Source organism: Pogoniulus pusillus, chromosome 2 (assembly GCF_015220805.1).
Source record: "Pogoniulus pusillus isolate bPogPus1 chromosome 2, bPogPus1.pri, whole genome shotgun sequence".
Classification (NCBI taxonomy): Eukaryota; Metazoa; Chordata; class Aves; order Piciformes; family Lybiidae; genus Pogoniulus; species Pogoniulus pusillus.
In genome coordinates this window covers 29709804-29723933 of record NC_087265.1, presented here as the reverse complement: position 1 = coordinate 29723933, position 14130 = coordinate 29709804, and the positions used below count along the sequence as shown (strand labels likewise).

Sequence of the window (14130 nt, the reverse complement as noted above, 5' to 3'; positions counted from 1 at the left end):
TGGACCCCTTTGTTCTCAAGAACTGCTGCCCAGGGGACATTGGAAATAAGTTCCTTGAGCAAATTGAAGTTTGCCCTCCTAAAGTCCAAGGTGTAGGTTTTGTTGAGGTGCCTCCCTACCTCCCTGTATATTGAAAACTCCACTAACTCGTGGTCGCTACACCCTAGGCAGCCTCCCACTATCACATCTCCTACCAGCCCTTCTCTGTTGGAGAGCAGCAGGTCAAGCTGAGCTTGACCCCTAGTAGGCTCGTTTAACAGTTGGGTCATGAAGCTGTCCTCCATGCACTCCAGAAATCTCCTTGGCAACTTCCTTGGCAACTGGGTGTGATGGGCTGGCCCCAGCTGTGGAATGAGCCCTGACCTGTAGGTAGTCTGGTTTTGCAGCCCAAGGGAGAATGGTGGAGGGAAGGGAGGTTGTCCCTAATGAATGGAAATGGATGATATTCTTTATCTACTCATGTACCTGGTATGTAGTCCTTACCTCTTGAAATCCATTTAAGTGTGTTTTGGGAGCTGAATCCCATCTTGCTCTCCTCTTTAACCATATGCAACCAAAACGTGGTTGTTTTGATTGGCAGAAACTGAAGTTCTTTCTCCTTCCCCAAAAAACTGTCAGCATTCTGTGTAAATCACACAAAATGTTGTGGTCCATAGTAGAGGCTGTAATTAGCATGTATGCTGGGATGAGACTGTGGCTTCCCTTACAGCAGAGGCCCCGGCTTTGCAAGAAACTATGCCCTATGGCATTGGCTGTGTTATTCACATAGAGTGGCACAGTTTTCTCCAGATGTTATTTATATGTCCCTGAGGATCAGTTGTCTTCCCTGACATTATGGTAATTCAGTCAAACAGATACAGGGATGGGGAAAATAATCTGTGCCATAGATGAGATTAGTATCCCATATTTCATCCTCCTGTACTGGAGCATCATTTCCTTTGAGGCTTGCAATTGCCCCTTCCCATGATAGACCAAGCTGGGGATTTCCCATTCATCGTGTGGATCCACACAAGTGCTGCCCCATGTACGTGGTGCAAGTAATGCTCTGGTCCACAGCACTGCTCCTCAGACACGTCCAACACAGCATTTCTCTCAATCACTGAAAATTCAGTTGAAGCATTTAGGTAATCTGCATGGGTATCAAGAGAAAGCCTTTCTATTTATTTGTTGTTGTTGACAGAAAATAAATAACATGCTCAATGTGGGAATTCAGCATGATGCAATCCCTGCTTTAGTGAGCAGGGTAACCCACTCACCCTCCCTCACATGCCATGTTTTCGTGTCAAGAAAATAGCATGTCAAGTTTGATTCATTTTCTTGCTTTCCTGTGCTAGCTTCTTTTGGCCCAAATTTCATATTCCATGGTATATGCCCCAAATTGCAGCATCTGTATTAGAGTTTTTTACTACTGCAGGAGATGACTGGTCACATAATGTTGCCACTGGATTCTCCAGGGGCTTGTGCCTGGGGATGTTGAGGAAAGGGGAGAGGAAGAAGATAAGGTCAATAATCCAATTTATCTGAGGTGACCAAAAGGCACTCCAGTGATTTCTTACATCTTTAGGCTTTCTGCTAGTGGGCCTGAATTAAAATGTTCTTGCTTCTCAGTTTTGGTGAAGCAGAAACTATTTGCTGCTACATCTGTGATCTGTGAGGTCGACATGCTGGTCTCCCTTGCACTGCGAGTTGCACGTTTTATCTCTACTGTAACACTCAGTCCTTTAGTTTACTGCTGGGTTCTGAAACAGTTTTTCTTTCTAAGGCAGAGTTGGGATCATAGAATCATAGAATGCTATGAGTTGGAAGGGGCCACTCAAGATCATCGATCATCCTCATTACTTTAAGAGTAGCCAGAAGTTAAATGCTTTCTCCGTGCTGACGCAGTGAGACAGTGGCAGAACAAAGCCTAGTGCCCAGGTATGGGTCATGACAGCAGTGAGGATAGTCTTGTCTCACTCTCAATTTGGGATGTTCGTAGGTTATTTTCAGGCTTCAATGCCGTACAGTCAGTGAAATAAGCCCATGAGGAAGATACTCAAAGTTCTGCTTTAGGATCCATAGCATTTTAACCGAACACGCAATACTGGAACTCTTAACTCTTTTTTCATGCAGAGTTAAATTTTTGGGATGCAGTTAATAAATGTGTTTAAAAAAAAAAAACATGCCCTTCACTATAAAAGATTTCTGTGCTTAAAGCAACTAACCAAGAGCAAGTTTGGTTTTTTTAATGGTCATATTAACATAGTACAATCAACTCCATTGGACTGCCTGTCTTTTTCTTCTAATAGAAAGATTGTTTTTTTGGTTAATTTCTAATTTTCAGCCTACCTCAGGGTCCTTCCTCTTGCCATGTGACTCAATTTGGCATTGAATCAAAACCGTAGGGCCTAACTTCTAGATATGTTTTCTGCTTAGTTTCCTAAATCTAGATTTTCCTGAAGTCTCATTTTCTACTTCAGTAAAAGGAAAAGGATTTTTTTTTTTGTAGATCGCTCACTCCATGAGGAGGTATTTTACTCAGTGCTCTTCTGATATTTTTGCCATTTCACTGAAAAAATCTTTCTGTATAAAGAATTTGATCCTAAATTTGTGTACAGAGGACATTTGGAAATCTCCCAGGATTTGCCATTTTTTTTTCATGAGAGATTTGTCGCTACAATTCTGTAATAAATTGCCCAATCTGGAAGCAGGTTTTCACCTCAAAAACCTGCTAGTAAAATTGTTGATTTCAAGTGATGTGCAGCCCCCTTATCTGATAGAAGAGTAAGTTAGGTGTGCAGACTAGAGAAATCCCACAGTAATAAAGAAAAAAATGGAGCAAAGCCTGCTGCTCTGTCTCACTTGAGTAGAGGCAGGTGGAACTCATTACCTGTTAGTGTGTCGGTAGCATAGCTCCTGGAACAGAGTAGTTGCAGCATCTGATCGCTCAGAAGAACTGTTTCATTTTAACTGAATGGTAATAAAAGGCTTAGCATAGAGGAGTGAAAAACAATATTATTAGTATGAGCAAATACCCTTATGGCAGTATGGGCATAGTTACTTTACATTTAGAGGTAAAAACAAAAAAAATCCTACTTGAGAAGTACCAAAAAAATTCTTCAGTTATCAAATACGATATGTCAAACAAGAAAGGCTGAGATCCTAGGCATACTTAACCGGGACAGATGTTAACTGCAGTCCTACTGTACTTGGTTCTTATATGTAAAAAGACCTTATGTTGGCTTTCCTTTTTATTGCAAAGAGACTTCAAAACCAACATTATTTTTAAAAAGCTAATTAAAACATCATCAGGAAGAGACTTGAGCACTGCTGTAGAAATAATCAGGCCTTGCTGTTAATGAGAACTCATGAATTATCTTATGAGTCTATCTGATTTCAAAGGGACAAAAGTTACCAGCCAAGGGCTATGGAAATGAGTCTCCTTGGTTGCAAGGTCTCCTTGTCCCCAGACAAATTTCTGTTTTGCACCGGTATGAAGTTTGAAGAAGGGTAACTCATAGTGAAACTTCTGTGCAGCACTTCCGTGCTAAGGTGGGAAAGGAGAGTTATTGTGCAGGGAAGCTTCCAATTAAGCAGAAAGAGGAGCTGGTTTCCTTTTTAATATAATACTTGACATATACATGGTAAAATACACAGACTATCATCCAGAAGTTAAATCCGTTCATTTAGCTGATTTCAGGTTGTGTCAGCTAGACAGCATTTGTAGGTTATGCTATGAAGTTTCCAGCCAGCTGACATGTATTAAAGATACTTGTGAAAGGACCATGTCTTGCTAATGGCCCTGATTCTGTTAGTCCGCTTCACCTTTTGTCTCGGAATTTGTTGACACAACAGCAAGTTAACTTGTGTACTTTAGATACTGGTGTAGCTGAAGAGCGGTAATGTTTCATTATTATTTTTCGTGGAGGAGACATAGCTTAATGAAGGCATGTTAAACAATGAACTGTGAAATTTCAGCAGTATTTTACTGTAATTTAGAGGTAAATATTTGAAATCGTGCCTTTGAATTATTACTTTATCTACCTATAAAGTGATTAAACCCCATGGATTTATGTGCTTGTTCACTTAATTATCAGGGCAGTTCCCTGGCATAGGCCTCTGTTTCCAAGCCTTTGGGAAAGGTAATACTCTGCAGCTCTGGTTTACCTTGTCTTGTCCATTCCTGAAGTAAATTTAGATAATTAAATTCTCTGTGCAGTAGAAAAGGGCTTCTTGGGCATTCTTGGTTTTGTCTGGCTTTAGACCATAAATCTGGAGTTGAAAAGAAACATCTTTTTTGTTTGGTTAGCTCTTCCACCCCCTCTACCTACTTGGAAAGTCTTTTTTCTTAATCACCAAGTCTTGAGGTTTTTCTGCCCTGGTTTAAGTTCTGAAATAGAAAAAAAAGTTTAATACTTAAAATAAACTAAAAATGTTTTGCAGTTATGTTGCAGTCACATAGCTTCCAGTGATGAAAAGCTAAAAGTTTGCTAAGTTACCTTTCAATACATGTTCTTATAAGGAGTTCTCATTTTAGTAGATCAGTGTAAATAGGGGGACTCAAATGGTAAATGCGTAGCTGTAAGTGGTGAAAAATACACCATGCTTATAATCCTCCTTGCTCCCTGGTAGTCATATATGCCACCTGTTTAATAGGTCAGTAGTTTCTGGTACATCTGTGCTTCCATCACCCTGAAGGACAGGAAAAGAGAGACATGTGGAGAAGAAATGTGTTTTAAGACTCTTCATGAGTGGATGCTTAGTTTGAAGTGTGAATAATTTCAGCCTCTGGGTAAAAACTTCTAGTTTTCACGGAAGAGTAAGGGAAGAAAAAGGGTGTCAAGGTTGTTATTAGGAAATAATAATACTGGAGAACTGCCTGCAAACCTATAAGGAAAAGACAGCAGGAGAAATAACTGTGAAACAGTCTTCTTGAGATACTGAAGTGATAAAGAGGCCATTTTGTTAGTATCTGGAGTGGGCATCAGACAGCACAGCTGTTAGAAAACTAGCAAAATCTTCTTACTGTTCAGTCTTTAGTTTTTGTGCACTCTTCTGTTGGATAATGGTCTCTCAGATTAGCTCTGCTAGATGTAAAAGCAATCAACAGCACAAAGGTGTGGCTAAAATTAAGTCATCCCATAAGACTGCAGCTTAAACAAGGAGTAAGAATCCAATGATTGGATGAAAGTTTAACAGATCAAAGCAACGATTTACCCAGAATTAAGCCAGCAGGGAAAATGAATTCGTGCTGGCATTAAATAGGTACCAAGGTCATTTAAGGCAAAATGTGCTATTGTAGCAGATCCTGTCTGTTGTAAGAGAGGAGCAGACTATGGGTGGGTTTGTAGTGAGTATTTTCATGCTGTTGTTGCCACTGAACATAATGACTATCTGAAGTCCTGACCAAAGGCTTCCAGCATCTCTTAACTTGCCAGTTTATCAAGGAATCATGCTTCTTCATTATGGCCTCCAAAATAGTGAAGATAAATAGGTGATGTACCAGTTAAGACATACTGTTTTACATGTAGCACGAGTAAAAGGAAAGATTTCAGACGTCTTAAGAAACTCTCTCTCTTCTTTAATGTTGTCATCCTGAAACTGAAGTGATGATTCCCAAATGCTGAGAAACATGTCAGAGGAAGGGGTTTTGCCTGTTTTCTCAGACATTGAAAGCAAAACAGAAAAGAGACTTCACTGTATATTTTTCAACTGTAGGCTCTTTACATACCTCTGTTATGGACCTTTTGAAATTATATAAATTAAGATAATGGTTAATCAGATACTTTAAGTATAGTGTGGGAGTTTGAAAGGGAAACCACGAAGTCTTTATCAATTCAGTGAACTTGTTTTCAGTGTATTTGAAGATGGCCTTTATGCTCTGATTTTTTTAAATCATTATAATGTTTTTTGGCAAGACTGTGGGAACCTTACTATCTTCTCCAGTGCATCTGCAGTGGTTACAGGTGTAATTTCCAGCTCATACACATGAAGTGAAGTTGCAGGTATTTGGCATATATATGACACATCTGCCTTCTGCTGCCTTCCTGGCAGTGATTTAAACCACTGGAGCAAGAATTGCTTGTGGACATCTTTGACAGCTTGCATCCTCTCTCTCTGCGTTTGAATTTACTGATGTATTTTGGACTTTACACTAAGCACATCTGATAATAACATAGCAGTCATTTTGTTCAGCAAGAGGGTAATCTTTTTAAAGCAAATGAGAAAGGCTTTTGGAGAGATGTGACAGATCACAGAACATGTTTGTTTTTCACAAGATCTGTCCTTCAGGCCAGTGAATTCAACCTCAGAAAGTCCCACTAGGATTTTACCAAGGCTCTATAATAGGTGATGCATGGAAAAAATGAATGAGTTTGCTTACATCTGAAACCTGATGTTCAAGACCTTGTTGAACTGGGGCCCTATTTGGTGAAAACATTTCAGTGTCTAAAGCCCAGCCACAGCAAAGTGCTTAGGCAAGTGGCCAATGCAAGTATATGCTTGTGCCCTATTGATTTGCACAGCAGGACAAAAGCAGATGATTAGAACTGACTGGCTGCCCGAGAAGGCTGGAGTGTCACCAACAGATGTTGACATAGACTCTGCTTTTGATAATATTTCATAAAAGTTGTGTGAGTTTGTCAGGGATTTTCCTCTAAATAATACTTTTCTAAAAGGCTGATTGTTTTTATGGATCCAGTCACTGCTGTCCAAGGCAAATATGAAGGATTAACATCAAGAAAAGCTCTGGATGTGTGTGAATGCATGGGGTGAATGGAGATGGCAAGGTTTAGCGTTTCTATTATTTCACAATATTTTTTTTCATCAAACGGATCCTTTTGATTAGTTTTAGAACATAAATTTGCTTTTTTCAGAGTTCCATACTGTAATATTTTTTGCAGTGTTTGCTGAACTTCGCTTGCATCAATTCTCTTCGTATCACTCTAGTAATGCAAAGCAGCCTTTAAAAAAGAATTTTAGTTAAAGCATAATGTAAGCAAAAGATTTGAAGAAAAGACCTTAACATCTGTCCAAGTCCAATTGTTATGGTCAGTTCTAAATGCTAATGTGCATTGGACCTATACTAAAAACCAGACATAAATACTACAGAAGCCAGAGTTATGGATCTAGACTTTAAGCAGAGCAGACGTGGTTTTTTAAAGGGTAAAACCTCTGAGGTGGAGATCTTTTAAGAAAATTAGGCTGCGTTAATCACCTCGAAGTTAAAGTATCACATCACTATTGGAGGCTTTCGCCACTGTGCAAAAGAAATGCAGCCTTTGATGTTTAAGTGTCTTCTGATAATGGTGGTGGAGAGCTATGTAAGATACTACAAAGCGTGGGATAATGGGCTCCATGCATCTCTCGACAGCTCTTTCCCTTCTTTTTCCCTTTCAGGTGAACGGCCCTTCCACTGTAACCAGTGTGGAGCTTCTTTTACCCAGAAGGGCAACCTGCTGAGGCATATCAAGCTGCACTCTGGAGAGAAACCGTTTAAATGTCCCTTCTGTAGCTATGCCTGCCGACGGAGGGACGCCCTCACAGGACACCTCAGGACGCACTCTGGTGAGCCTGCCCTGGCTTCTCTTCCCTCTTGGGTTTTTCACTGTGTCATTACTGCTTAGGTGAAGCAGGCAGTGAAAATAACTGTGTGTTCCTGATGGCTCTGGGTCTTTATCATCCTCTTCAGATAGCATAGCTCTCAGCTTTGGGAAAGTCTTGATGTGAATCAGAAAAGCTGTGGTTCCACCACACCTCTCCTTTTGTGTAACTGAGCACCTCTGCTGATACTATCGCGTTTGCCTTTGAGTGTCTCCATGGGTGTATCCAAGCTTTGCTGGCAGATTGTTTTGACACTCTCAGCCCCAAAGTGGCTGTGAAATTCCGAAGATGGCAAAGAATAACTCTGTGCTCCTGGAAGCTTGCTTTGCACTTCATTCTCATTTCTTCATCTAGTAAATGCCGTATGCTGGTGGAATTTTATACATGTTCATCTTTCAAAAACCTCCTAATTGCATTTCTGATTCAGTTACATCTTGGTGTAAAGTCCTAACTGATGGCAGCCACAGCATTCACCCTAGAGCAGAAGGCTGTGAAAGGAGATTGAATTTGTCTTCCCTTGATACTTAATAGTATCTATGTCGAGTCTACTCGATACAGTTTCTTGATGTTTTCTGAAATACCCATCACGAAACTGCATGCTAGTAGTCACTTTGGGAGCCCTGATGATGAGCATCAGTTAAGTTTCTACTCTCTGTATGCCACAGTAAGTGGCCGCATTCTGTCCACTTACTCATCTGCGTGGGACTCTTGAGTAAGATTTTAACTTTCTGTGTGTTTTATCTCTGATGATGTTCTACTTTTGTGTCCATACCGTTTAATAGGAGACTGTGTTTTTCATTGTTGAATGAGCAGAGATAATTGGACTGGTTACAAGTGACAGCATTACAGATGAACTTTTCTGAAGTGTTAGCGAATGTGTGACTACTGAAACACAGTAGTTGAAATGCAGCTGCAGATAGGAAAACTCTGCATGTGAAAATATAATCATGGACCTTCCCTTACACATATTTCTTCTACAGAGTCAGCCTCGCTTCTATACAGGTTTCTGTTTTGCTTGGTCTTAGGATACAGTTGCCTTGACATTTCCAGGAATCAGAAAAGATAAGCTTGTAAGCTTCTCCAGGTAGACTTTGGAGTATACAGGAGGCTGTGTGGATGCAGGCATACTGCTGACAAAAAGCAGGAGCTTCCAAGAGAGTACAAATGCGGGGCTAGACTGAGAGAGAATTGCTTGAGAGTTGTCATCTGAGAGGATCTGATCTGAAAGTCAGAAGAGAAAATGTCTGTGGAACTGTGAGGTGTGATTTTCACACATCTGACCATAACTGTAGTTTCAGCTTGAAATTTAGTAAAAAAGAAAACATGATAAAAATATTCACAATTAAAATAAAAAGGGAGTTATGAGATAAAACAGCCCACATTACAAAACGTGAACATTGCGGTTGAAGATTGTTTTCGTAATATGAATATAGATTTTGTTACCTAGATACAGCCATTGACAGAGATTTTCTCTTCCTGTATGAAAAGTACATGGCTGATGTTTCTGCTTTTTTTAATAAAGATGGAATGTAAAGATGTGGGATTTTCAGAAGGCCCCTGAGATGCTTAGACAGTTAAGTTCCCTTGGAGCTCTGTCCCAAACTGACTTGAGCTGTGTTCAGCTGTGCTCAGTTTGTAATTTCTCGTTTTGTTTTCAGTGGAGAAAGTGTCACCTCTCTAAGTAGTCAGCCAAAACGGTTTTCAGCAGAGGGCCAGCAGGCACGGATAGGTGCTCCCACAGTACTCCTCAAGGCAGTTCTTAGAGTAGCACTCACAGAGGAAGAACTAAAACCTGGAATATTGCCCTGAAACCTGGCGCCCGCCTACAAGAAGGTGAAATGCCAATCTGAAAGTGAGCATGGCAGTTAAGGTGTCTTTTTCTCTGTGTCATATAGGCAAGCATGGCTGGTTTATGCACGCAGACGTGGACATGATTCACAGAGAAGAAGGGTAGATGTTCTCTAGAGATCTTAGTTTCATATCAGTGTACTATACAAGCACTTTCTTCTTTAATAAAGCACACATCAAAGTCTCCATGTAGACCTTGAAAGTATAGCAAATCTAGTAAAGTTCATCAAAGGTCTTTTCCAACCTAAATATTCCTATTAATATTTATGTCTTCTGTTATTTCTGGTCAGAATAGAGGATATCAGGTAAAATATAAAACAAAGAGGTTGAAAACTGTTGTGAAACTTGAAACCAGATTCAATCTGGCATACCTGATATCTAAATTGAGGTGAGTCTAAATATGTTTTTCTGTTAGTAAGAGGAAAGTGGTTTAGATCAGATCCTCAGATGATACAGATTGGAATTACATCCCCTAAGGAATGAAAGTTCTGTATCAGCTGAGAATATGGCTATGATTTCATAAATGTAAGACCGCCTTTCATTTTTATATGTCCTTTTCTTCCTTAAATAATAGAGTGCTGTTAATCAGAAGGCACCCCACTCCTTTTTCTTTCACAAGAAGGAACTACTCAGTTTTTTAATATAAGGCAAAGTGTGCAAGAAAAGAATTAAAGAATTTGTATATTTTTTTTTCTTTTCACCCAGTTAGTTTGATCTGTGAATTTGAATGCATTTTGTTTGTCACCACTTAGTTACAGCTTCTCACTGCTGCCAGTTAGTGAGTTTTTCCTGTGCTCAGTGCAGGGGTTTCATGCAGTAAGACAGGAAAGGTGAAAAAGTATGGAAATATAACTGCAAACAGAAATTATCAGAAATACCTCAGAAGTAATTGAATTAGTTAAAATTACTTTAAAATGTAAAGAAAATTACAGCTTTTTTGCTTTGGATGAATTTTTTTATTCATGCTTGTAAATATTACTTGTTATTTGTTTGAAAATGTTTCTAAGCATTACAATCCACGTTTTGCCTCTCTTTCTTGTGCAGAATAACATCTTAATATGTAAGTGTTGCCAGGATTAGTGGTTAACAAAATATTACTTTGCATCTGTGATACTGCTGCTGTTTAACCCTAAATAATTAAGGCCTTATCTTGCAGTGATTTACTTCTGTGATTATTTACCTTTTACTGACATGTGGCATTCTGATGAACTTTGTGTCCATATTTTCCTCCCACACATAGCTTCTTTGATTTCAGGAATATAATGATGCCTTCAGGACATCACTAAGACAGTGCCTGGGAAGAGATTCTTGCACAGAATTACACTAAGAGTGCACAAGATCCTTAACAGGGCTTTCAGATGTTGTCTTCAGAATTAACTCCATCGGTCCACAACACAGATAATAGAGGAGAGGTGCCTAAGGGGGCTTACAGAGTGCGAGTGTAAGGACATGCTGGAGAGGGCTGAGGCAATACTTGGAAGCCCATGCTCCTGCAGAATGCACTTGACAAACCAGGAGGGATTGGCTTCACCTTGTCTAACTTTGGCTGGTTTTGAAGAGGACAACATCCAGGCGAAGCCATCTCCTGATGTCAGTACAGACTACCTCTGCTATCTCACCCCAAGACATGCCCATCTTCATTATCTTTCGAATTGCGTAACTAGACAAAGGCAGATGCAAACCAGATGAGAGGAATTCTACTGTAGGCCATTAGTGAACAAAACCCAGAAGTTTTAAGGAAGGCAGTTCATCTGGCAGATCAGTCTGATCGTTAAAGCATCATGATGCACAACCTGATGCTTTAGCCTGAAAAGCCAGGCGTCTTCAAATGGACATGTAAAATTAGCAGTTAGGCTTTGACGTGAATTTCTCTTACATCTAAAATGGAGCCAGGTCAACCTTCCCCTCATAGTGCTATTGTAAACTTAAATGCTTCAGGAGTTCATAAAAATGTCAAGGCTGCAATGATGAGCAATCGTGAAGAGCCTGTAGAAAACAGTGCACTAGTTTCCAGAGCAGGATTTGGGCCATAAGCTGTAAATGAGAGATAGAGTCACTTGCTAAAGAGAAAACAAAACAGGTTTTGATTGAGAACCATCCACCCATCCTTTGCACTAAGCAACAACAGTTCTGTGGGCAAATTATTTTGTGATTTTTGTGATTTAAAAGACTGTCTCTTTATGAAGACATGAACTGGACATGTGAAGCCTTCTCAGGCAACTTAAATTCTGGAATTTCCTGATTTTTCTCTTTGTTTTGGCAGCTTCAATCATGTTTCCTTACTGCAGGAGTATATAGGTATTATTCATATATGAAAGCAGTTTCACACTTTATTTTGTCCTAAAAAAATGGGTAGTCAGATCAATATTTTTCAAGTCTCAGAATACATTTAAAAAATTGTTTCCAAGCAGCTTCCTTCCTGTCTAGAAAACACTTCTTTCTCCCCCTTTCTGCTTTTAATAAGTATTTGCTTCTTCCTCCTCCTTCTCTGTGTTGTTGCTGCATACCGTTTGCCCAGCTCTTCAGTATCACTGAACCAATGGTATCATTTTATTTGAAAAATAAAAGCAGTGAAGCATTTGCTTTGAAAATAAAGTCTTAGGCAAAATCTTCCAAATGCATAATCTTGACAAACTGTGTACAGTGCACAAGACAAAAGACATGTATAATTAAAAAAGGTGAATGCCCTGTTCATGGAAAGGCAGTTTAGTGGCTCCTTCTATGCTTGCAAGTCTGTCTTTCTCATCTCTTCTTCTCCATGAAGACTTTCTTCTTAGCTCCTCCTGTGTAGTGTTGTGCCATTTAAGATGTCCTGCAAATGCATGGCTGTTGCAAAACTGACGAGTGATACCTGTGTGCACCTGTGCTCAGAGACAGAAGGAACCTGATTCCTAATTCTCATAAAGTGTCTGACTTGGTATGTGTTTGGGAGACTCCTTCCACCTGTGAGTGTCTCAGTCCAGCCAAAAAAAATGGATGAACAAGCACAGTGCTGGAAAAAAACAATGCAGCACCTGAAGTCCTGCCTGTCAATAGCCAGTGAGAAATACTGAAACAGTGGCCAGGATGGTTATTAAGAATAATTAAGAGTCAAAGCTTTAAGCTGCTTTTTCATCTTGAAGAGACTTCTACCACTATTAAAATCTCTACTCTCAAAAGGCTCAGTACCAACTCTGCTAACCATGTTTTTGAGGATGGGAACATCATAATTAGGATAATCTTGGGACTTGAAATTCTCATTACAGTCTGAGCTGGACTGACACAAACACATTGTGAATGGGGGGGGGGAAGCTAAATGTGAACAAGTAGGACACTCTCTGTGAAAAACTACGTGGGTATATGAAGAGGCAAAGTCATCTTTTGCATACAAATCCCAGTTTTGCAAATAGATCAGTAAACAGCATCTTCCCTCAGTTGTGATGAGCCAGTGGGCATTTGTTCTGTTGATCTGATACTTAGAGCTCTATTTAATCAGACAGAGGTTCTCTTCCTCTCAGGTCTTCAAATGCTGTTTCAGTTAAACTCAGTGGAATTAACATCATCACAAAATAATTTTGTATTTTTATTATCGGACTCCCAGTTCCAAATGGTTATTCGTATGTACACAATACTGCAGCACCTCTACTTTATTAATGCTTCCAGTACCTAGAGGCCTTCATTCTGTGGTGTATAGTCTCTCAAATCTCTGGTATGCTACTTTCCATATTGTTTGTATATGTGTTTTTGAAGGTAAAATAAAAATGTGTACTAGGACCAGAGTTTGGTATGCCAGAACTTTCAACTCCTAGGCATCCTTATTTAAGGTTTAATCCTCTGGTAAAGCCATCTTAGATCTCACGGTTTGCTAGATTACTCTCTGAACCTGAAGTGAAGGAGTTCTCTTCCCCTCCAGAGCACAACTGTGACTAGTGTTAGTATCAGCTGTATAAAAAAAACCCCTCATCTTATATGTGCTCAGAATCAGAATTATCTCAGTGTACAAGCCTGGCCATGCTAAGCCTTTTCTGCAGTGCGTAATTATCACTGAGAATCCACCTTTAGTGTGAAGATGCTGTAGCGTTGTGATCTTTACAGATGTTCATTTGGGCTTTTGTTTTGGTGAGACCTTGTGAAAAGATGTAGTTATACCCAAAGGAAGAGGTATTCACTTCTTGATAGTGGGAGTTTTAAGTCTTGAAATTCCATGAAGATTCCCTCTTACCTGCAGTAGTTATGGATCAGTCTTTGACTGTTTAACCTGGGAGTTCTGTATCTAACAGATAAGACAGGGAAGCAGGAGATGTGGTCCTGTTGAGCAAAAGTAAATGTGCTGCCTGCCAGCCTCACTAATCTCTCTCTCTCTCCCAGGACTGGGTATCCTCTTTTTTGTTGTTGCTTTCTTTTTGTTTGTTCTTGTTTGTTTGCTTATTTGTGGAATTGGATGTGGTTTGGGATTTTTTTGGGAGGCTTGTTTTGTAGTGTTGTTTTGTGGTTGTTTGGTTTTTTTTGATGGGGGGGTGGTGATGTTGGGTTTTGGTTGGTGGTTTTATTTTAATGCCCCTCAGAGTCTGTAATTGAAAGGACAGAGGAACATGCCTTGTGCAGCTCCCTGCTTCCTGTACTGTCACAGTGTAAGCAGAAGGTGGCCTATTCTTTTAGTGCTTGGGGTCTGGCTGTAAAATGGCTGAATAGGGAAAGACTCACCCAATCACAGAATTAACC

The 14130-nt window shown here is 39.8% G+C and overlaps 1 protein-coding gene across 12 annotated transcripts in view; it reads left to right on the top strand.

The window, feature by feature from the left end:
• The window catches only part of IKZF2 (IKAROS family zinc finger 2), a 115367-nt gene that overhangs the window by 68728 nt on the left and 32509 nt on the right, over positions 1 to 14130 (top strand). For all 12 annotated transcript variants that reach the window (XM_064158935.1, XM_064158914.1, XM_064158941.1 and 9 more), the window contains one exon: positions 7378 to 7545. In XM_064158935.1, coding sequence (XP_064015005.1) covers positions 7378 to 7545 — 168 coding nt within the window. The remainder of the gene's footprint in view (positions 1 to 7377; positions 7546 to 14130) is intronic.